Genomic DNA, 22,304 nt, shown 5'->3' with positions numbered 1-22,304 from the left:
TTCCCTCACCTTCTCTCTCTCTTGCTTTCGTGAAACCAGGTTCGGCTTCTGTAGTTGTAGTTTTTAAGGTTATTTTCGAAGGATGATCTACCATCGGGGTGCACTGATCCAGATCGCTACGGCTATTGTATCTTGTGGGAAGGATGTCATACCCTTTTTGCACCGGATGTAGGGGCGAATCTTCTCTAAGGAGAGTGTTTTTATACGCCTTAGCCTATAACAGAATACTGACATGTTGCATTTGATGTTGTTATTCTGCTCTATGCATTTGTTTATTCTGTTGTCTCTTTTTGGATTATGCTATAATATGAAACTCGACATGCATATACCTTATCTCGATTTTAATCAACTGTTAATCATGATTATTATGTTAATCTATAATCTGATTTGCACTAATATGTTGATTATGAAACGAAAAATTCCAACACACTCCCATCTATGAATATCATTAAATCTGAAAAAAACCATGACTTCATGGAAAATTGCTCCCACGACTTCATAAAAAATTGCATCATCTTCAATTTTTTCATAAGACGAAATGCAGCCAATCTTCCATCATCTGAGCATGCCCACCATTCACAAACCACATTTTCAAAACCCACCAGAGAAAGCCCCCAGTCTTCAAACAGAAATATCCTTTTAGGCTTTAGATTCCGACCAAATTCCATTAGGATTGAACCATGATCCGAAACAATACAAGGGCATATGGTTACCGAGAGGTCATGATATGAATTAACGAAGACATGGTACATTAGGTTTATTGGACCAAGAATAAGATTGACCTCCTGTTAGAATATCATAAAGACTGCAATTGTCCAGAAAGTTGTTGAAGTCCCACATCGTTCTAGTTGATCTGACAAGAAGGTTGCATTCATCAGAAGACTGTAAGCAATTGAAATTTTCAAGAATACACCAATGAGGAGGAGCTTGTGCAGTTATATGAAGCAATTCGCTCCAAAATGCTCTCTTACTAGACCTAGTAGTAGGTCCGTATACTACTGTGAGAAGTAATGGATCCTTAAGAGACAGACCAGAGAAGTTGATTGATAATGAGAAATTTCCCACAGTCTGTAATACACTCACCCAGTCATAGCGCCAAAAGGCAATAATAATCCCTCCAGAAGCACCAGAAGAAGGCTTAAAAGCAAAATTGCAATCTCGCCAAATAGAATTGGTTAAACTAGAATCAACATGCTCTAGTTTTGATTCAATGTCTGCTAAAAGATTTGGACATAAATCCTTCCTCCAATCAGTAAGGAAGAGCTGCCTCTCACTGGAATTGAGGCCCATTGCATTCCAGACAATGACTTTCATTGGGTAATTAATTTTTCATAAGAAATTACGATGTACCATGTCAGTAAGACTTATTTCTTATAAAAACTTGATGCAAATGTCCTATAAATTTCTAATTACACTCTCAATATGCACAACAAGAATATCCATTAAAACAAAGTTATAAACCATCAAATTTTCTGCACCCAGTACCCTTGCTAATGCCTTTATAATATTTAAAATATAAATAGAGACAATCTCACTTTATCTCAAATGCCTAAACTCTCATGCTAACTAGGGGTGGCAAAATCTGACACGACCCGCCAACCCGCTTCTTAGCCGGGTTCGGGTTTGGCTTAAACGGGTTCATGTCATAAACGGGTCGACCCGCCTAACCCGTTTATTAAATAGGTCAGGTTTGTGTTAGGGGTATGCCAACCCGGCTGACCCGTTTAATAAACGGGTTAGGCGGGCAGGTCAACCCGTTTACCCGAACCCGACTAGCCAACCCGCCCGCCAAACCGTTTACCCATTCACCCGAACCCGACCCACCAACCCGCTGTTATCGTCGCGAAATTTTTCCCCGTCTTCCCTTCCTTGCGGAATTGAGAGAGAGGAACGCTTTCGCGATTCAAACTTGACCGAATTTTGGAAATTGTTTTGAAATACTCGCCTCCGTTTTGAAAATTGCGGGAAAATCCATGGGATGGGGCTCGACCTGTCGGTACGAGGTTCGACCGTTCCTGCCGCCTTTAACAGGGGTAATCGAACCAAGGACCAAAATTGTGCTTGACTTAGCGAAATTATCAAAGTTATGTTTTATCCTAAATGCACAGAGAATTCAGGCATGTGCTATGAGATTTTGGAAAATACAGCTTGGGAAAACATGATGTATGCTTGAAAAATATTTGGAGTTGAAAAGATTCTCTCAGGAAAAAGCTGAAAGTCAATTTCTCAGGAAACTCAGATGAAAAAGATTTGAAATCTCAGGAAAGTTCATAAAGACTTGGGAAAATCACGAATGGTTGAAAATCCTGGGAAAATGGAAGTGATTCTTGAGAAAAGATGAACTTTTTGAAAAGGGAAACACTTCTTAGGAAAACTTGGACTTTGAGAGTTTTCTTAGGAAAATGATGGAAGATTTATAGGTAAATTCATTGGAGAAGGAAATTCAAAACTTGGGAAATTGAAATCCTAGGAATTTTTACCCTTTAAATACTTGGAAATCGATTTTGATCTTGGAGAAAGATTGGAAAACTCTTTTGAATCTCTTAAGAAAATATCATTTTCCAGGGAAAACTGTGGAAAAACTTGTCTTTGGAAAACCGATTTTGAAAAATCCTTAGAGTTTCTTGAGAAATCGATTTCTTGAGAATGAAGTTTTCTTGAGAAAATCTTGAGAAAATCAATGATTTCATGATGCAAATGACATGAGTAAATGAATGCCCTTTGAAAAGATTTTCTGAGGGATTGGTTGGAAAATGTGCATTAAGTCCAAATAAATCCTTCACATATTCTGACTGTGGCCATGAATATGTTCAGAACTTAGTTGATTTGATGCACATGATTTTGAAAACTTTGGAAATATGATGTGCATTTTAAGATAGCCTAAGAGTGTAGGCTCTATGTGACTAGTAGAAAGATGATGGATCTGGGTCTCGTCCATATTCCGACTAGGGCCGTAAATATGGATCCCACCGAGTCCATCAACTCCCTAAGAGTTGGTGCACGTACCATTCGTGAACATCCATAGTGCTTTTGAAATAAAATGCATGAATCATATAATCAGGATATTGCATAAATTTAAACTATATGATATGCATCCTAGTCTAAGCAGGAAATTAACTCTCTTATTCCAAAATTTACATTATTACATCACTTAAATAAAGGAAATAAAAGAAATTTGCAGACTTCAGCTCCTTCTTTTGATTGTTCCTGCCAAACTTGAAATTGGGTTAGCTCAAATATGTGGGTTTTTCCAAGATTTTCCAATAATATTATGAAATTATTGGATTTAATTGGATATAAACCCTATTCTCATGCTTCCTTGATATTTTGAAATGATGAAAATGCAGGGAATTCAGTGAAAAACAGTTTAAAATTCGGAATTGGGGTCAAAATGACCAAAATACCCCTAAAATTAAAGTTACACCTTTAAAATTAGGGTTTTTTGAAGGAAAACTTGGTAAAATTGAGATTTCGAAATTCAAATTGAATCCAATGATGATGAAATGCAGTATGAGGCATGATGACATGCTGCTAAACACATTAAGACTGTAAAATCAGAATTTGGCATTTTGCAATTTATCCAAAATAACGAATTTCGCTTGTTTTTCGCTTGGATCTGGGTCCTGCGGGACCCTGTTTTGGTATTATGGCTAATCCGAACCTCAAATGGATTCCAAATTGCACCAAATTCAGTATGAAGCATCTACTTACTCTGATAAACAACCTAAAATGCTAAAAATCATAAAAATGATATGATTTAAATGCTAAAATTTAAAGAAAGTCCTAAAATGGTGGATTTTGCCTATGGATCCGAACCAAATGCAATGCTTAATATGATAATGCAAGATTCACACCATGAAAACTTTTGATATTTTGCAGACTGCTAAAGTACTTGAAATGGAACATTTTTGGTTTTTACAGCTTTGGGATTTGAGCCAAGGTGAGTTCGGCAACAGGGATTTAGTTCTGACAGGGGTGAAAATCACCCTAATCTGATGTAAAATGCCAAAAAAATATACAACAGTCATGGAAATTTATGGAATTAATCAAAGCTATGCATGACACCTATATGAACAACTTTCATGTTTATGACTTCGGCATTTGATCAACAGAAACACAGATAAAAATATAACTATTTCTGCCTAAACTAACAGAACAGACAAATGTAGCAAAACAAAGGACTGACAAACAAAATCCAAAGCAGGTATCAACTCTATTCTAAAAATCACAGGCTTTTAGATGCAAACAGAGGACACCTCGGACATAACTTTCACTTTTTACAGTTTTGGATTTAGAGCAATACACAAAGAGAAACCATAGCCCTAAGTCGATCCAAGATCTTAGCTGCCCAAATTAGGCTCTGACACGTGTCCCAAACTCTCGGATTTTTGTCAGATATTAAAAAAAATCATAAAAATTTGAAAACATCATATTAAAAATTAGACATTCTCCCGAGTTTAGAACATTTTTCGGATCGAAAATTGGATCTCCCATGAGGGATATCTCGATTTTACAATTCGGAAAATGATTTTCAAAACGCATCTCGGGTAAAAAAACCCGACTTGCTATTTTGAATATTTACCGCAGTAAACAATTTCAAATGCCTCCGAATTTTTGGCAAAATTTCAGGGACACCTAAGGGCGCATTCCGTGATTTTTTTGGGATTTTTAATAAAAAATAAATGCATGAAATGACGTGTGGACTGACTGACAAAAACAGAGACCTACTGAAAATAAGCAGAATTGAAATAAATGCTAAATTAATCCTAATTAATTCATGAAATGTGCTAAATGAATGAAATAAAATGCAAATTAAATCTAGCTAACTACATGCATGTTAAAAATCATCAAGGAAGCATAATTAAATATTTTTATATATGTCGTTTTATGAGAATAGCTCAATCCATCTCTCGGATGAGCTCTTTCTTCAAACGACTCCCGAATCGAATCATGGCATCAAATCAAGGGGAAAAGAAGTGCACCTTGCTTTGTTACGCAGCGTAGAGGTTCTTGAAAGGGGAGGCTATCACGAGCTTCCTTCATCCTTCGCTCCGGGCTTCGGATGGTTCACCAAAATCGACCTATGCTTGAATTGAATTGACCACTGCACGAACTTTACTCCACCTTCTCCAATGAGCCAAAGGGGGCACAATTTCCAAAGTTCAGAATCAGATTTTAGGGAGGCTAGGTCGGATTTTCAAGTTCACAAAAATGGTCTCCAAAGATGCTCCCCTCTTCTGGGCGTGGAGCCTTGTTTTTATAGATTTTCTGAAAATTTTGAATTTCAAACAGGCTCAATCTGAGCCCTCCATGTGGCGCCATCTCAGGGGGTGCCATCTGGGGGTTTGAAATTCGAATTTGGCTTTTGCAGGGAGTCCTCAGGTGGCGCCACCTCATGAGGCTATTTTGATTTTTGAGAAAAATAAAAAAATGGAAATTTTGTGGGTGAGACACCTCAGCAGGGGGAATTTAGAATTTTTCAAAAGTTTGCTTGATTCTCTCTACAGGGAACTCCCAGAAGGCGCCACCTCAGAGGGTGCTCTCTTGGAATTTGAAATTCAAACTCACCTTTTGTAGGGAGTCCTCAGGTGGCGCCACCTCATGGTGGGCTACCTTTATTAAAAATAAAATAAAAAATAAAAATGGAGCCAAGTGGAGTCCTGGAATGGTGCCACCTCAAAAGGTGTTTGACACATGTCAGAAGGTCAGAGCAGTGGGCTCAGAAGGCGCCATCTCAGAGGAATTTGAATTTTGCTTTTTCTGGTGAAAGGAGATCTGGACATGTGGCAGTCCAGGATGGTTTCAAGTGTCAGCCTGCTGGAGGAGGTTCTTTAGATGGCGCCACCTCAGAGGAGAATTCGAATTTCAAATGGAGGTTGGCCCTAGAGGAATGGAGGGTGGACATGTGGTGCCACCTCAGGGTGGCTCCTACAATGCCATGTGGCAAGAGGGAGGAAAAGGAGGGAAAGGACATGTGGCGCCACCTCAGGCCATCTAGAAAAATCAGAGCTCAGGATTTTCGCCACCTAGTGCCTTGTTTGAATTTTGAATGGTTTGCTTTTTCTGAAGAAGGCCAGGAGTGACATGTGTCTCATACTTTTCTGAAAGAAGTAGGGAGAAGACATGTGTCCTCTACTTTTTCTGAAAGAAGCAGAGAATGACACGTGGCAGAGGGGAGAGAAGGTGGGCCAGGCCATGTGGCGCCATCTCAGACAACCTGGAAAAGGTAGAAGTTCAGGATTTGCGCCACCTATGAGGAGTTTTGAACTTTTAAATTCTAGTTTTTCTGAAGAAAGCAGAAAACGACACATGGCGTCTACTTTTTCTGAGGAAATGAGAGCTTGCCACGTGTCCTCTGCAGGAGACACACTCCAGATGGCGCCACCTCAGAGGAGACAAGCTTACCTTTTCTGTAGGAATTTAGGAGTGACACATGTCTCCTACTTTTCTGAGAAAAGTAGGGAGAGACATATGTCAGGCTACTTTTCTAGAAGGAGGGAGAGGTTGACACGTGTCCCCTGCAGGAGACACACTTCAAGTGGCACCACCTCAGAGGAGACAAGCTCCACTTTTCTAGACAGGACAACCTATGACACTTGGCATCTCCTGGTGTTCTTTGAAATGACACATGGCGCAGGATGGATAGGGTGACACATGGCAGATAAAATGGGATGACATGTGGCGGCTTCTTAGGGTAGCCCCACACTAACACTTGGCATGGAAATGGGAGGAGAGAGAAAAGACAAGTGGCACCAATCCAGGGGACAAGGCTCCTATATTTTTGGGTTTTTCAAAATTCAAATTTTTCAAAAGAAAAGCTTGTGTGGCACCACCTCAATGTGGGTCCCACATTGCTTTTTATTGAAATAAGGATAAAACAACGAAACCTCTTTTTGGAATTTTTATAAAATCTGGACTAATTGGTAAAACAGGAAATTTTGGAAAGAGTTGGCTCCTGTAGGGCGATTTTGTAAAAGAAAGATATTTGAAATTGTCAAAAAGGGCAAAATCTGAGGTGAAGTGACTGAAATCCATATTAAAAACTATCCAGATCGTTTTCCTGAGAAAATATTTTGAAATTCAGAGCCCTGGGGGTAAAATGGGAAGAATTGATAATTTTGAAGACCCGGGGTTTTGAAATCAATTTTGAAAAGAGTTGAAATTCTAATCTGGATTGGAAATTTTGAAATCAAGAGTTCTGGACCTCGAAATGACATGCTGTGCAGCGCAGTGATTTGAAATGCTCATGCAATGATATGTAATGTCATGTCTTATGAAATGCAATCTTGAACCAAGACTCTGGAGATGTTTGTCTCCTGTCAGGAGTAAAATCTTGAACATCTGAGATAAAAATAGAGAAAAATTGAGAGTTTGAGACGAAATTTGGACTTTTGCAAGGTCCGGGCTCAGAAAATGACCATTTTGCCCTCCGACGATTTCAGAGGTTGAATGATGATGTTTGGTGGAGATGTAAGGGAGGTGAGTGAAAAATTGGGGTGTTTATACCCGCCCGCTAACCCGTTTACTCAACCCGACCCGTTTATTAAACGGGGTTAACCGTGTCGTGTCGGGTTACCCGTTTAATAAATGGGTCAGGTTCGTGTTTGCCACAGCTGACCCGTTTAATAAACGAGTCGGGTTCTTGTTGAGGTATGTTGACCCACCAACCCGACCTGATTGCCACCCCTAGTGCTAACTACCAATTTCCAAACACCCACCACCAATGTAATTTGACCATGCATGCAGAAACTCCCAATCCCACTGCCAGTTTCCAAACACAGAGGTACGTGAAACAAATAAATAGGATAAGCAACTCAACTGACACTGTCACGGGCTAATTTTCGCTCAATAAGCCTATGCGGCGCAACAGTCCTCCTTGCCGTCACAAGCCTTCTAATCGCTATCTCATAGCCACTTTTGCCACGGACATGGAATAGCTCGCAACTTGTAGCACGCTAGACTAGCCAATATGGCCAGACTAACGGCCACAAGCCACCCACCAACACTTTCAATGTACTGAATCAGAATATTGGCTCTGTGTACTACCCCGCGCACAGCTGCCTAGCGGAAGCTCTTCAAGCGCATCTTCAAATGTGTTCCATGTTATCAATGCCACTTTGTGCATAGTCGTCCCATACCAACTAAGCACTTCCGAGAAGGGCACCAACCTGCCTTAGCTTGGCATGCCATGGTGCACATCGCAACTCCATGCGCAAGCCAGTTGAAACCTCGCCACTGAAGGATCCAAGTCTTTCGACCCCCAGTCCGAAGACCAGTTGATGATTTCATGCCATAGCGAAGAGCACCACCCAAACTCATTCGCTGGCGCATAGGCTCTCTCTTGCCTAGCCCCGAGTATCTTTTACTCGGTTGGAATCACCTAGTGTGACTCCTGGGGGAATTACTCCTAACCCACACGCACCCCCGTGCGTCCAATCGCCTTGTGTGGGACTTCTGCAAGTTGAGAGGTTCTTTAGCACTCTCCAAAGGCAACACCCTCTAGTCCGCTGGCACTGCTTAGCCAAACAACGCTCCACGTCTGTGCCGCCATACAACGATGCACTAACAACGATATCGTTGCCTATCGCATGCCATGCTACCATCGCACGTCACCGATCAAGCTGACGCATACCGCACGTTCTTACGCTTGATGCATTTTCCACTCAGTAGAGCTCCGCACTGCTCATGCCCCATTCCAAACTCGGCCCGGGACATGCTCCCCCACCCAAGCCATTATACGTCCTCGATAATGTTGGTGTAGGTAAAAACACAGTTAGCTTGATCTGTCAGTTCCCTTTTGTGTTAACTTTTGGCTAACTTCTTTTTCTTCCAACTCAACTTGTTCTGGTGTCCATCCACCATCTCCACAATCTTCAATATGCCAAGTCCCATACCTTAGCGCATCTCTGATCGCTTAGACAACAGTTTTCCGCTTTCTCGTAATGAGCATTCCATGCTCGTGGAACCCCAGTGTAGTTCCAACTCAAGCAGGACATTTTTGCCTGCACGACAAGCTTGTCGTCATGAAGCTCCTGGTTGGGTTGCCTTCCAACCTCAGCAAGGGCACTTTGAGCCCTTTGTGATCCTCTCAGAGAAAGATGACCACCAATGTTTCCCGCAGAGATCTCTATCCCTTTAAGACAACATTTACGGTTTTCCAATGATCCATCTAAGTCCTCAAGTGGGAAATGCTTTGCTAGAGCATTAACCCAATGTGATCATTCAGAGTGTCTTCGTGGCACTCGTCCTCCTCACATAGGCACCTTCGGCCCAATGCTGCTGCGTCCTCCTCACATAGGCACCTTCGACCCAATGCTGCTGCTCCCCTCCCGAAGCCCGCATGCTGCAACTCTCTTCTAGAGTCAGCAGAGAATTTTCGCAGGGATCAACGATTCAAGAACAACAACTCTTTCTGCACACACACTTCTCAGAGAACTTTCAATTTAAGGGATCAAACCGACGAGCATCTTTGCTCAACGTGGGCACTCCGCTAACCCACAAACTTGGGAGAGAGCACAAGTTTTATCAAGTCTCCCCGACCCAAAGGTGCAAATCCTTCCAGCCGAATCCAACGTGCATTCTCCGCATGCACAAGGCAAACGCTACGCTCCACCTGTGAGCCTAACACACAACTGGTGAGAATCTTTTTGGTTTATTTGCGTTCCCTTAGCCAGCAACTGAACAACAACCTTACACTTCAGAATATCGTGGTAAAGATGTCCCATACCATCCAACCACTACTTTGCTTCAACGATTCAATTCACCAATCTTCAGTTATGCAATTTTGCATCGCAAGAATAAACCATCTTTGTTCCTTTCAGTGTCGCACATGAATAACAAGGTTTCCGTGAACATTTTCTTTTTGAGTGTTTCTTGTTCAAGATATCGATCTGCTCTGATGCCAATTGTCACAGGCTAATTTTCGCTCAATAAGCCCATGCGGCGCAACGGTCCTCCTTGCCGTCACAAGCCTTCTAATCGCTATCTCATAGCCACTTTTGCCACGGACATGGAATAGCTCGCAACTTGTAGCACGCTAGACTAGCCAATATGGCCAGACTAACGACCACAAGCCACCCACCAACACTTTCAATGTACTGAATCAGAATATTGGCCCTGTGCACTACCCCGCGCACAACTGCCTAGCATAAGCTCTTCAAGCGCATCTTTAAATGCGTTCCATGTTATCAATGCCACTTTGTGCATAGTCGTCCCATACCAACTAAGCACTTCCGAGAAGGGCACCAACCTGCCTTAGCTTGGCATGCCATGGTGCACATCGCAGTTCCATGCACAAGCCAGTTGAAACCTCGTCACTGAAGGATCCAAGTCTTTCGACCCCCAGTCCGAAGACCAGTTGATGATTTCATGCCATAGCGAAGAGCACCACCCAAACTCATTCGCTGGCGCATAGGCTCTCTCTTGCCTAGCCCCGAGTATCTTTTACTCGGTTGGAATCACCTAGTGTGACTCCTGAGGGAATTACTCCTAACCCACACGCACCCCCGTGCGTCCAGTCGCCTCGTGTGGGACTTCCACAAGTTGAGAGGTTATTTAGCACTCTCCAAAGGCAACACCCTCTAGTCCGCTGGCACTGCTTAGCCAAACAACGCTCCACGTCTGTGCCACCATACAACGATGCACTAACGACGATATCGTTGCCTATCGCATGCCATGCTACCACCGCACGTCACCGATCAAGCTGACGCATACCGCACGTTCTTACGCTCAATGCATTTTCCACTCAGTAGAGATCCACACTGCTCATGCCCCATTCCAAACTCGGCCTGGGACAGACACAATCCCTTTCCTTTATAAATTCACAAGGCAAAATGTACTCAATTTGCTGATTCTTATCAAACAAGGAATTCGAACAGGTATACCGACTTATACCTAATCTAAACCGAGTTTTGGTCAATTTTGGTTTTAACTCAAGCCAGAAACCATTCGAGTCTTGGCTTGGTCGCTGAGTCAGTCAATGAATGACTCGGCGAGTTTGCCAACCATGGGCCAGAAAAGAAAGCATGCCGTTTGTGTCATTACAGTGTGGCCTACGAAAACGAGCATTAAGGTCAGGATTCGTTGACCGAGCAAGACTGCACTATGCAATCCCTTGTTGTGGGAGAAAACGTTTCACGGATATGTTTTCCCCAAACTATCAAATGGCATCGGAGGGTCATATTTTCCCTAGGAATTTAGCGGACTACAAAATGAAGCAACACCCCCATGGCATCAACATACATTGCCTCCCCCCCCTCCATCACTTTTCATATACTGTGTTTTTCTAGGCGCTCTTGCTCTCCTCTTTCCCTCTTCTGAACTCTACACCACATAGTTGGTGTGGCTACAGAGACACCCAAAAGAAATGGCTGCACAATTGCCTTCCTCCATTGTGGGGCACTCCTCTTCCGTCAAATGGGCGGTACCCAGAAGTTTTCTCATAAGAAACCACTCTCAAACAGGTCGGTTTTTGCTTATCTTTCTAATCTCTGCAGTTTTGTGACCTTTTGCCTACTTGGGTACCTCTGAAGATCTCATGAAATTTGATGCTTAGTGCTCTTCGTATGAGGAGTTTGGTGCCTGCCAATGCTTGTTGGTTATTATGTAATCTTACACGGAGAATTCTGTCTTTCTGACCTTCATTTTCTTATTGTTTGGTGTGCGAATGGGTGTTTGCTCGATTTGGTTCTGCTAATTATTCACATTGGAGAGAGAAAGTGCTATCAAGTGACTCTTAATTTCCAATAAAGTCGATTTGACGAAATCTATGTCACATAGATATGGCTACGGATACGGGGACAGATACTGCCATTTTTGTGAAATCTCCAATATGACTGACATATAAGGGGATACAAAACGGGAGTCAAAATCGAGTATCCGTGTGACGCATGGCGAAATACTGAAAGGAATGTAGACTGATTTCTCAGAACTTACCACTAAGCCTGACTTGTGTTGGAATTCCTGTATGATGTCAAAGAAATTGCAGCGAGAGTTATATTTATCTTGTTTTCTTAAAGTAAGCCTATCCAACATGCATCCGATTCCCATCTGAGACAAGTTCTATTAGAACAAGGACTTCATCACTGGGCCCTTAACTAGAAGGGTTTGTTATATTATGCAATTAGGTGGCCAGTTTAAGGAGGAAGTGACCAGCAAGATTGATGCAGGATGATGAAGTTGAGAGAACATAGCTGTGTGTTAAGTAGGTGTAAGTTTGATGCAGGATAATGGAGTTGAGAGAACATAGGTGTGTGTTAAGTAGGTGCAAGTTTGATGTAGGCTATGTCACATGGGTGTGGGTGCCGGGGTGCAGCACTTTAAAAACACTTGGGTGCGGGGGGGGGGGAGGTGCGGCAAAAAAAAAAAAAAAAAAAATATATATATATATATATATATATATATATATATATATATATATATATATATATATATAGTCCGAAAGTTGGACATAAACGACCCTGGGTGCGTTGACTGCACCAAGGGTCAGGTTGACCGCATCGGGTGCGGGTGCTTCACCTAGTTGAAGAGTCCCGATGACATAGGATGTAGGATGATGAAGTTCAGAGAACATAGGTGACTGTTGAGTAGGTCTCTAATTGAACAGATGGTTATATCAGCAAACGATAAATTTGTATGTCGCATGATCAAGTAGAATATTGGACAATAAAATTGGTGAAAGAATGTGTAGATGTAATTGAGATGTGTCCAGTAAGTTATGTTTTGGAGTCATCGAAATGACATCGTTATGCATGAAAAGTCAAGGAACCAGGAGGAACAGGAGGAAGGGGAGACCAATGAAAAGTTGGCTGATACAATGTAGACCCATAAATGTGGAATGACATAAATTTTGGCCCAAGATAGGCATAAAACTGAGTAATATGGTTTAGAAAATGAACTTCAGCTCGATGAGATGATGCATGATGCTTTTGTGTAAAATGCATTCAATACATTTAATTGGTTCTATATAATACTATAAGCAGGTGGTGTCCCTTTCCCTTTTGTTTTTTTTTGAATGTTTTTGTATTTGTATGCATATCTAGCATCCTGACCAAATAGAAGTGAGCTTGATTTCTACTTGTATCGATTGATGCCTTGTCATTATGTCTTCATAGTGCTTTGATTTGTCTAATATTTTTTTCGGAGAAGCATAATAAACATTGATCCAGAGTCGGCAATTTCAGTTCATTAAGCAGTGCTTGTACATGTACATGGTTGCTATTTAATTGAATTCAATAAACATTATGCAGATATTTACCATGTTGGTCTATAGTAGTATTAATTTTGAAATAGGTGAGGCATATTTCCACATTTTGTCTCTTCAGTACATCTGCAATTGATTTTACTGCATGTTATGGTTTCTAAGTGGACTTAAATCAAGGTCTTTATTGGATACTATGCTTCTAACATGATCTGATTTAGTGTCTTTCAGTATTCTTTTGTCAAATTGTGGCTAGGTTTTCATGGGAATCATATATACTACAATCTAAGCTTTTAATTTTGATATTTGTGTTGCTTCCTGTTTTATCTTTTCTGCTTTTCGTGTTATACAACTTCTTTGATTTGTTCATGGCTATGCTAGGACTTAATCAATCAATTTTTTCCTGTCTAATGCTTCTTTTTGTTTGTGTCGCCTTGACTGTGTGCTTTGGTATGCAATAACCCATCTGATGTTGAAGGTAATCTTGCAGTTGCATGTTGTGGAAAAGAAGATTCTACCAAAAACTTGTCCATATGTTCAAGTGCCTCCGCACTTGGTTCTTTGGCAAATTATGTAAAGCATCAAGAAAGCATTAGGAACAGTTTCAGAAATGCTTCTTCCACACGTGCACTAAAATACAGGTTAGAGTCAGCTGAAACATGAAATTTCATTCAGAAAACATGATATTGATATTCCAGGGAATTAAATCTTAATATATCTCAAGTGGAGTATGCATGTTAGGGGATTTTGTCAGTTTTAGTATGTTGACGGGAGACATAACAACATAGTGTTGCTTGGAGTGGATCTCACTCTATTTCATTCCTTCTGCCACCTCTTCAGGGTTGGAGTTTGTAGGTGTGCCACCAATCAGGAAATAGAAGCTGAAAAATCTTTGATCGAGAACGATGCTGTAAGTTTTTAGCTGTTGATGTGAAAACACAAGTAAATCATGGATAAGGGATCTATTTATGCGTCATTTATGGATGCAAGTTTAGTCAAGTGAAGACTGGTCATATTTTTCTTTTGGCTAGGTGATGTTCATAGGTTTAAGATAAGTTTAGTTTGACATTTTGCATTTTCACTCCCTTTTTATCATTTCAGAAAAATCACATGGAAAAGACTATTGATACTATCAAAGCAAGCTTTAATGCAGTGAGGACTGGAAGAGCAAGTCCGACCATATTAGATCGCGTTGAAGTAAGAAGTACAACATGCATTTTAATCCAGTTATTTCTTCTTCCTGTATGTATTTGTTTCATCTGTAGTCTTCAGGAGACTCTCCAAAGAGTGCCTTTCTTTATCACCTTTTGTCAAGCTCAAGTCTTCTACTTTTCTGATGGGGCTTGTGCAACTGGAGAAAAGGACAAGGTGTTACCTCATCCATCTCTAGTGCTAAGTCTGATACTCAGCCGTTGAAAAGTTTTTCCTATTTAGATGGTTAGTTGGTTACTTTCTGAAAAGTGTCTTTTTTCTTCGTTCTTCATGATGATGACATCATGAAGAAACCTATAAAGCTATCAAAGACAAAGCATTATGAAGCCTACTGACGTTATTTTGGCCAAAGAGTTTTTTTTTCGTGTTTGTAAGCTGGGTGACATCCCAGTTGGGTGAATTAATTTCACCAAAGAGTTGACACAAAAATGGAACTTCTATGTACGACTACTTGTTGGTAAAACTTTTAATTGCTATACGTTGGTCATTGGCATCTTAGTTCCCCCAATTGAAAATAGATGAAATTTCTTTTTACTGGAGAACTTTTTGTTAGCAATAACTTATCTATGCGCTGACACGTACCCCTCCCCCTGCATGCACCCATGCATGCTTGCAAAACATGTTCTGCTTGTATTAGTAAATAACTGCATTGTATATGCACTTAGGTATGCAGATATGCTTGGGATTGTATTAACTAAAAGATCTATGTATTGACTACAGCCCTAATTGCTTCCAGGTTGAGTATCATGGTAGCCCTGTAAGCTTAAAGAGCATCGCACAGATTAGTACTCCAGACAGTAGTTCTCTCCTTGTCCAGCCATATGACAAATCAAGGTAACATGAAATATTAAATTTTCATTTCTATCTGTTTCTGAAGTATTTTGGGCATCTTCTGGTTTTCAGTTTATAAAGCCAGAGAGTTTGTATTCTGATATTCCTGATGCATTCTCATGTGCAGCTTAAAGCTTATTGAGAAGGCCATTGTCAATTCCGATCTTGATCTGACTCCTAATAATGATGGAGAGGTGATTCGGTTAACTATCCCACCATTAACATCTGAAAGAAGGAAGGTTTGTTATCTTGTCTAATATTTGCAGAAGCTATATTGTTCTTTAATATTCTTGAAGCTGGGGCTTTCAATCTGATGCATCAAAAACATCTTAACTTATCCACCTATATTGCCATTAACATGAATGTGATCCTGAATGATATGTGTGCACGCGCTTATGTCTCGTGTCCTAATTTGAAAAAAAAATGGTCAAATCTGTACGCCCCATGGTCCCAAGTACCCATACGGGTATGGTTCTGGTTGTGTTAGACCTGAGCCAACCTGACCCAATACCCAGACCCAATTGCTGTTATTTTTTTTCATGAGAGAGAGAGGTATAAAAGTCATTGTGTGTTACTCAGGTTTGTTAAGAGATTTAAAATCAGAAAATGGGGTTTGGATATGCACCTCTTAGTGTCTACATATTTTGAAAGGAATTCGAGGTGTCAGCTGAGCATGAACTTGAAAGCTACAACTTGTGGATCTTGAAAGCTGAGCATGAATACCAAGGTTGTAAAAAGTGTTCCAGTACCTCATCAGTCGGGCCCAAAGCAGGATATGCTTTTTTTACAAAAAAAAAATTAAAAATTTTAAAAAATTCCTAAAAAAATCATAATGCAAGAAAAATAATATTAGCAACAAAATAGAGCCATAATTATCACATATCAAACAATTATGAACTACATTAAACATTTAATATCCAATAATCAAGATAATATGCTATGAATGACATGCATATCTTACAAGAAAACTGCAAATTATGAAATGGTATGTATATTAAACAACCAAAAGAGAGATTTTTTTTCTATCTTAATCTAGGGGCGAACCAAGAGGGGCAGAAGAATTAAAAATAAATAAATAAGCTTATATGCCAACGACCCCTTAACGCCCTGGATTTCCAAAACAAAACATGGTAAAAAATTCATGGATTTCTCTTTTTTTTTCTTTGCAGCAAAATTTAGAAAAGGTTTTTAGCAACATAAATAGGCGATAATAAGTCGTCGATTTTAGAAGATGTCGGGCAAGTCACAGGTATGTGGCCAAGCACTCATTTATCACGAAAGTATTTTTTTTATTAAAACAAGTTATTTATTACAGATATCATTGCTTAGAAAAGCAGTATTCTATAAAACTGGTTTTATAAATGAAATGTTTAACACAGTCTAGAGAAACCCTTGAACTCGATGCCGTCTTGTTCTGCATATCATATCGCAGGTTCAATACCTGTATCCCCATAAAACGGGGTCAGAACCATCGCTGGTCTGGTAGGAAAGCATTCAAATTCAAAGCAAGTATAAACCGTGAAAATACAAGGAACCTCTTAGGGTCACAGTTGGAAACAACATAGCTCAAGTCTCCACGACTTAATGTATAAACACGAAAAGCCTCTTTAAGGCCACAATTGAAATATCGTAGCTCAAGTTTCTACGACTTAGCGTATCAGTATCCCACGAATCAAAGTAAGAGCTCCTCGAGCTTAACTTAGCCGTGTGGATACCAATATCAAAACCTTTCACAAGGTTATGCATGAGTAATACTAATGCACATTCATTCATTCATTGCTGAACCTATAACTAATGCATTGTTTGGATATTTACTCGTTCACCCATGGTATGCAAGAGAACTTAGCTTCGGTGTCAAACGAATCCATCTGGGGGTTTATTATGCTATTTATTTGGTATACTCTAGATGCTTGAGTGACCATGTCCGTAATGGGGCGACAATCAAAGCTCATACTGGGTGATCCCCACCAGGTCGTTTCGGATGCATCCTTCTACTGCAGTAGCGGGGTTCAATCCCTATATCTTAAGGATAACCTGACCTTTGACGGAAAGTCTCTTGAACTCTTTGGTTCATAACATAATACAGGTCACTCGCAGTTGTACCATTACCATCATTCCACTGTGAGCGTAAGTCCTGAAGGGGTTCGATGACATAATCTTTCTTATTAGGACGTCGAGTGCTACATAGGCAATCGAGTGCATTCTGCACCAAGGGAAATATGTACCCCAAACTCCGCTCGGTATTCCGAAACACGGGCCACCCGTGTGGTCCAGGGTCTACCGTTATGTTTTATTCATATGCATGTAAGACTTCGCTTTCGGTATCTACGGCCTTCACGAGCGCTTCACCCTTTTAAGGTGGACAACCAACTCCGACACAATAACCCTTATGAGTCTTGTTGTAGAAGTGTTTCACATGGGCATGCATAGACAACGATCCCTTTGGATCGATTGCTCGACGTATGTAGCCACAATGAGTACTGACCTAGTCAAGGTGTAACGACTACTCTGGCGCAACGACCCTTACGAGTACGGTGCCCTTGAAGGCGAAAGTGGAACGAGCTATCTAGGTAGGTTTCCGACAATGAGGGCATCATCGTGCCATTCATAGTAGTTCAAACAAGTATTTTGCCAAAATTTTTGGCAGAAGTTGCTTTGTTTGACGGAAAAAGCGTGTCGTTCCTTTTTAATATGAAAAGTAATTTGTCAAAATTTTGGCAACACCTCTTCTATTTGATGGAGAAAGCGCTACGCTTTTTTAAGCTCGGTGAATATTTTTTCAGAAAATTCGGCAGTACCTCCTCTTTTTGACGGAGAAAGCATTGCGCTTTTTCATGCTCGGTGAACATCGTTTTAGAAATTTCGGTAGCACTACATCTTTTTGATGGAGAAAGCGTTACGTTTATTCGGGGATAAATGCGCACCATTGTGTGTACTTTACATCTACCATGGTTTATTGAAAACCCAGGCCTTAGTTAGGCCATACGCAAGTGACTTAGATGTTTACGTAAAAGCTGTTTTGCACAAATAGTAAAACCTTTTCAATAGAGGTTTTTTCGCCAAACAACGTCTTGAACGAGGATAGGTATTTGGAATCACATTTGGTGACAAAGAGCAGATCTTTATTTGTACGCTTACTTATGTGCAACTATATAATAAAAGCGAGAGCCTGTGCACAATATAGCGCGACGACAATGTAAAAGCATATGTGAGGCCCGACGGGTGAAACTAGAATAAATAACTTGCAGAAAGCATATATTGTGGAAAGCAGGAACCTTGACACCGTTTGACGCGACGAAAGCAAATACATATATATTGCAGAAAGTAGAAGCCTTGGCACCGTTCGGTGCGACGAGAATCTCAAATGCATAAACAAATACATATATATTGCGGAAAGCAAGAGCCTTGGCACTGTTTGACGCGATGATAATCTCAAATGCATAAGTAAATACATATATATCGAGAAAACAAGAGTTTTGGCACTGTTTGGTACGCAAACTAACCAAAGCTAGACGACAGTGCTTCAACGAGGCATTGAGGCACTCTTAGGTCATGGCCAGCACGTCCTTTACGTCCGGTATGGTTACAACCAAGAGTCTCTTGCAGAACTCAACGGTGCTGCGAAACGATGAGGTTTAAACCAAAAACGGATTGGACCTAGTTTAGGTCAAACTGGGTTCGAACCTACCTCAAGTGGGCTAGGGGGATATATGGGTTGGACCTAGTGAAGGAAATGGTAGAGAAGGTCAAGCAATCAAGGCTAAGGGGTTTTGTCTCAACTGGGTTTGGTCTAGGTTAGATGGGTCCAAGCTCACCTTAAGTAGGCTCAATCTAGGTCAAAGTGGGTTTGACCTAGGCTAAGACTGTAATGAAATATGCGGAAAAGAAATGTATGTCCTACAATGGACATTCACACATAGAAATCAAAGAACAAGTCCAAAAGAGGACATACACAAAAGCCAATAATGGCTAGAAAGCATAAAATCTTATAAATGCACTAAAGGGCTTGAAGAAGCCACACTTTACAAAGGGGGAGGCCCCACTTATTTATAGGCAAGAGAGGAGTGAGGGAGAGTTAGAGAAAAGCAAGAGAGAGGGACCATTGGGAGTCCCAACAAGGAATCGTTGGGCTCCCAACGGTCACAATTGTGACCGTTGGGGGCCCAACGACTCTTTGTTGGGCCCCCCAATGGCTGTGCATTAAATGCACAAAAAGAAACAAAAAAGACAAAAAAAGAAATAAGAAAAAAATAGAAAAAGAAAAAGGAAGAAAAGGAAAAAGTCTAAAATGCCTCTATTGGGCGAGATTACAAAACTACCCCTTATCGGGTAGTGACTGTTAAATATATTTATATATATATGTATAAATATGTATTACATGTATTTTAACACGCTCCCTCAAGCTTTACGGGGATACAACGGAAAGCTTGTTGAGAAGAAACATGAAACGAGGAGCAGCAAGAGCTTTGGTGAAGAAGTCCGCCAACTGGTACTCGGATGTGACGTAGGGCAGTGCTATGGTTCCTTTTAGGTATTCATCTCGAACATAGTGGCAAACCATCTCAATGTGTTTAGTACGCTCATGGAAGGTGTGGTTGCTTGCAATATAGATAGCACTCTTGTTATCGCAACACATCTTCGAAGGAATTGAGATGACGATGCCCATATCACAGAGGAGACTTCTAAGCCACACAAGCTTCATGGTTGTAGTGGCCATTGCACGATATTCCGCTTCAGTTGAGGATAATGATACTTTATGCTGCTTCTTGCATCTCCAAGAAATCATAGTCACCTAAGAAAACACAAAAACCAGTGGTTGAGACTCTATCATTGGAATTTCCTCCCTAATCAGCATCTGTATAAGCAATTAAATCAAGGGATGATGAGGAGAAAAGAAAAACTCTCTTAGTTATGGTGTTTTTAATGTATCTGACAATCCTTAAGACTGCACTCATGTGCACAGTTGTAAGTGCATGTTGAAACTGACTGACGGAGTGAACTGCATGAGCTATGTCAGGCCGAGTGATGGATAAGTATGTCAAAGACCCAACGAGTTGACGGTAGGGAGTAGGATTCTCAAGAAATGTCCCATCTTCCAGCCTTAGCTTTGCATTGATAACCTCAGGGGTTTCTGTCTTCTTATCATCCGAAATTCTAGACTTGGAACAAATGTCAGCAGCAAGTTTCATTTGAGATAGAATATACCCTTGGGGTGAATATGCAACTTCAATACCTAAAAAATATCTTAAGAAACCAAGGTCAGACATGTCAAAATTTTCTTTTAAAATTTTCTTAATATCATGGATTCCTTGCTCATCACTTCCAGTGATGATCATATCATCAACATATAGTAGTAGAATAACTACAGAGGACCCTGCACTTTTCACAAATAACGCAGTGTCAGTATAACATGAACGAAAATTTAGGCTAGTCATTACATTGCTAAATCTATCATGCCAAGCCTTTGGAGCTTGTTTTAACCCATAAAGTGTCTTTTTTAGTTTAAGAATTTTGTTTTCACCAATAGATACTCCTGGTGGAGGATCCATGTAGACCTCTTCACTTAGTTCACCATTAAGAAATGCGTTCTTAACATCCAATTGATAGATAGGCCATTTTTAACGGATGCAACCGCAATAAGAGTCCTAACACTAGTCATTCTAGCTACGGGAGCGAAGGTTTCTTCATAGTCTATTCCGTACTCTTGAGCATATCCTTTGGCTACCAACCTAGCTTTATAACGTTCTAATGACCCATCACTTTTAGTTTTAATTTTGAAGACCCATCTACATCCAATAGACTTCTTTCCCGTGGGTAATGAAGTTATTTCCCAAGTTTTAGCCTTTTCAAGGGCACTAAGTTCTAGTTTCATGGCTTCAACCCATTGAGGAATGTTTTTGACTTCATTATAGTGTGATGGTTCATGATAAGAGTGTAATGCAATTAGGCATGCCCTATATTTAGGTGCTAGGGACTCATAGGAAACAAACCTATTAGGAGGATTGAAGATTCGGCTAGATCTCCTTAAAGAGGTTTCTTCTATGTTGGAACTTTGAGAATATTTTTCTAAAGCGCTTATGGGAGTTTCTTGACCACGCCTTGTATAGGTTTGAATTGACCTATTTTCAAAATCATTACTTCCATTTTCAACATTACTAAGAGGAGTATCCTCTAAATCATTAGGAACATCCTCTACGTGAGGAGTCACATCTTCTTGAGAAAGAAGATCAAATAAGAAAGCATATTCGCTTTCATCAATATCTTTATTTTTCTGAAAGCCGTTCTCATTTTCTAAAAAGGTAACATCTTTGGATGCATATAGTTTGTTACTTTTGGGATCGAAGCACCTAAAACCTTTTTGATTTTCTCCGTATCCTAAGAACACACATTCGATAGCTTTGGGAGATAACTTATCTCTTTTATGTGTAAGGACAAAACACTTACACCAAAAAATTCTTAATCTATTAAAGTCGGGTGTTCTTTCAAAAAGTTTTTCATATGGAGATATACTTTGTAGGGATGAGGATATCATTCTATTTATCAAATAAGTGGAGGTTAAGGCGGCTTCGGCCCAATAACATTTTGGAATTTCTTTGGAAATGAGAAGAGTCCTAGTGGTTTCCAAGATGTGTCTATGCTTTCTCTCGGCTAGACCGTTTTGTTGGGGAGTCCTAGGACATGACCTTTGATGACAAATTCCATTGGTTTCCAAATATTCTTGAAATTCATTTGACATATATTCTCCACCGGAATCGGATCGAAGAATAGAGATATTAGTTGAAAATTGATTCTTGACAATCATATGAAATTTTTTAAAGAAATTAAAAACTTCGGATTTTAGATTGAGAAAATAGATCCACACATATCGAGTGAAATCATCAATGAAAGTAACATAATATGAGTATCCTCCTTTTAATATGACCGGAGAAGGACCCCAAACATCCGAATGAACTAATTCAAATGGTCTTTTGGACACAAATGTTCTCTTTGGGAAGGGGGTGAATTTCATTTTTCCAAAAATACAACTCTTGCAAACAAAATGTTTCTCATTACAAAATTTCTT

At 40.3% G+C, this 22,304-nt stretch overlaps 1 protein-coding gene across 1 annotated transcript in view; it reads left to right on the top strand.

The window, feature by feature from the left end:
* The first annotated feature begins 11,260 nt into the window (after positions 1-11,260).
* The window catches only part of LOC149830281 (ribosome-recycling factor, chloroplastic-like), a 31,101-nt gene continuing 20,057 nt past the window's right edge, over positions 11,261-22,304 (top strand). The window contains exons 1-6 of the mRNA XM_090016414.1: positions 11,261-11,462; positions 13,689-13,839; positions 14,039-14,108; positions 14,300-14,395; positions 15,147-15,244; positions 15,369-15,480. Coding sequence (XP_089872540.1) covers positions 11,366-11,462; positions 13,689-13,839; positions 14,039-14,108; positions 14,300-14,395; positions 15,147-15,244; positions 15,369-15,480 — 624 coding nt within the window. The 5' untranslated portion in view covers positions 11,261-11,365. The remainder of the gene's footprint in view (positions 11,463-13,688; positions 13,840-14,038; positions 14,109-14,299; positions 14,396-15,146; positions 15,245-15,368; positions 15,481-22,304) is intronic.

This window comes from Nuphar pumila, chromosome 8 (genome assembly GCF_984573655.1).
Source record: "Nuphar pumila chromosome 8, dmNupPumi1.hap1.1, whole genome shotgun sequence".
Taxonomy (NCBI): Eukaryota; Viridiplantae; Streptophyta; class Magnoliopsida; order Nymphaeales; family Nymphaeaceae; genus Nuphar; species Nuphar pumila.
This window is presented reverse-complemented; position numbering and strand designations above follow the sequence as displayed.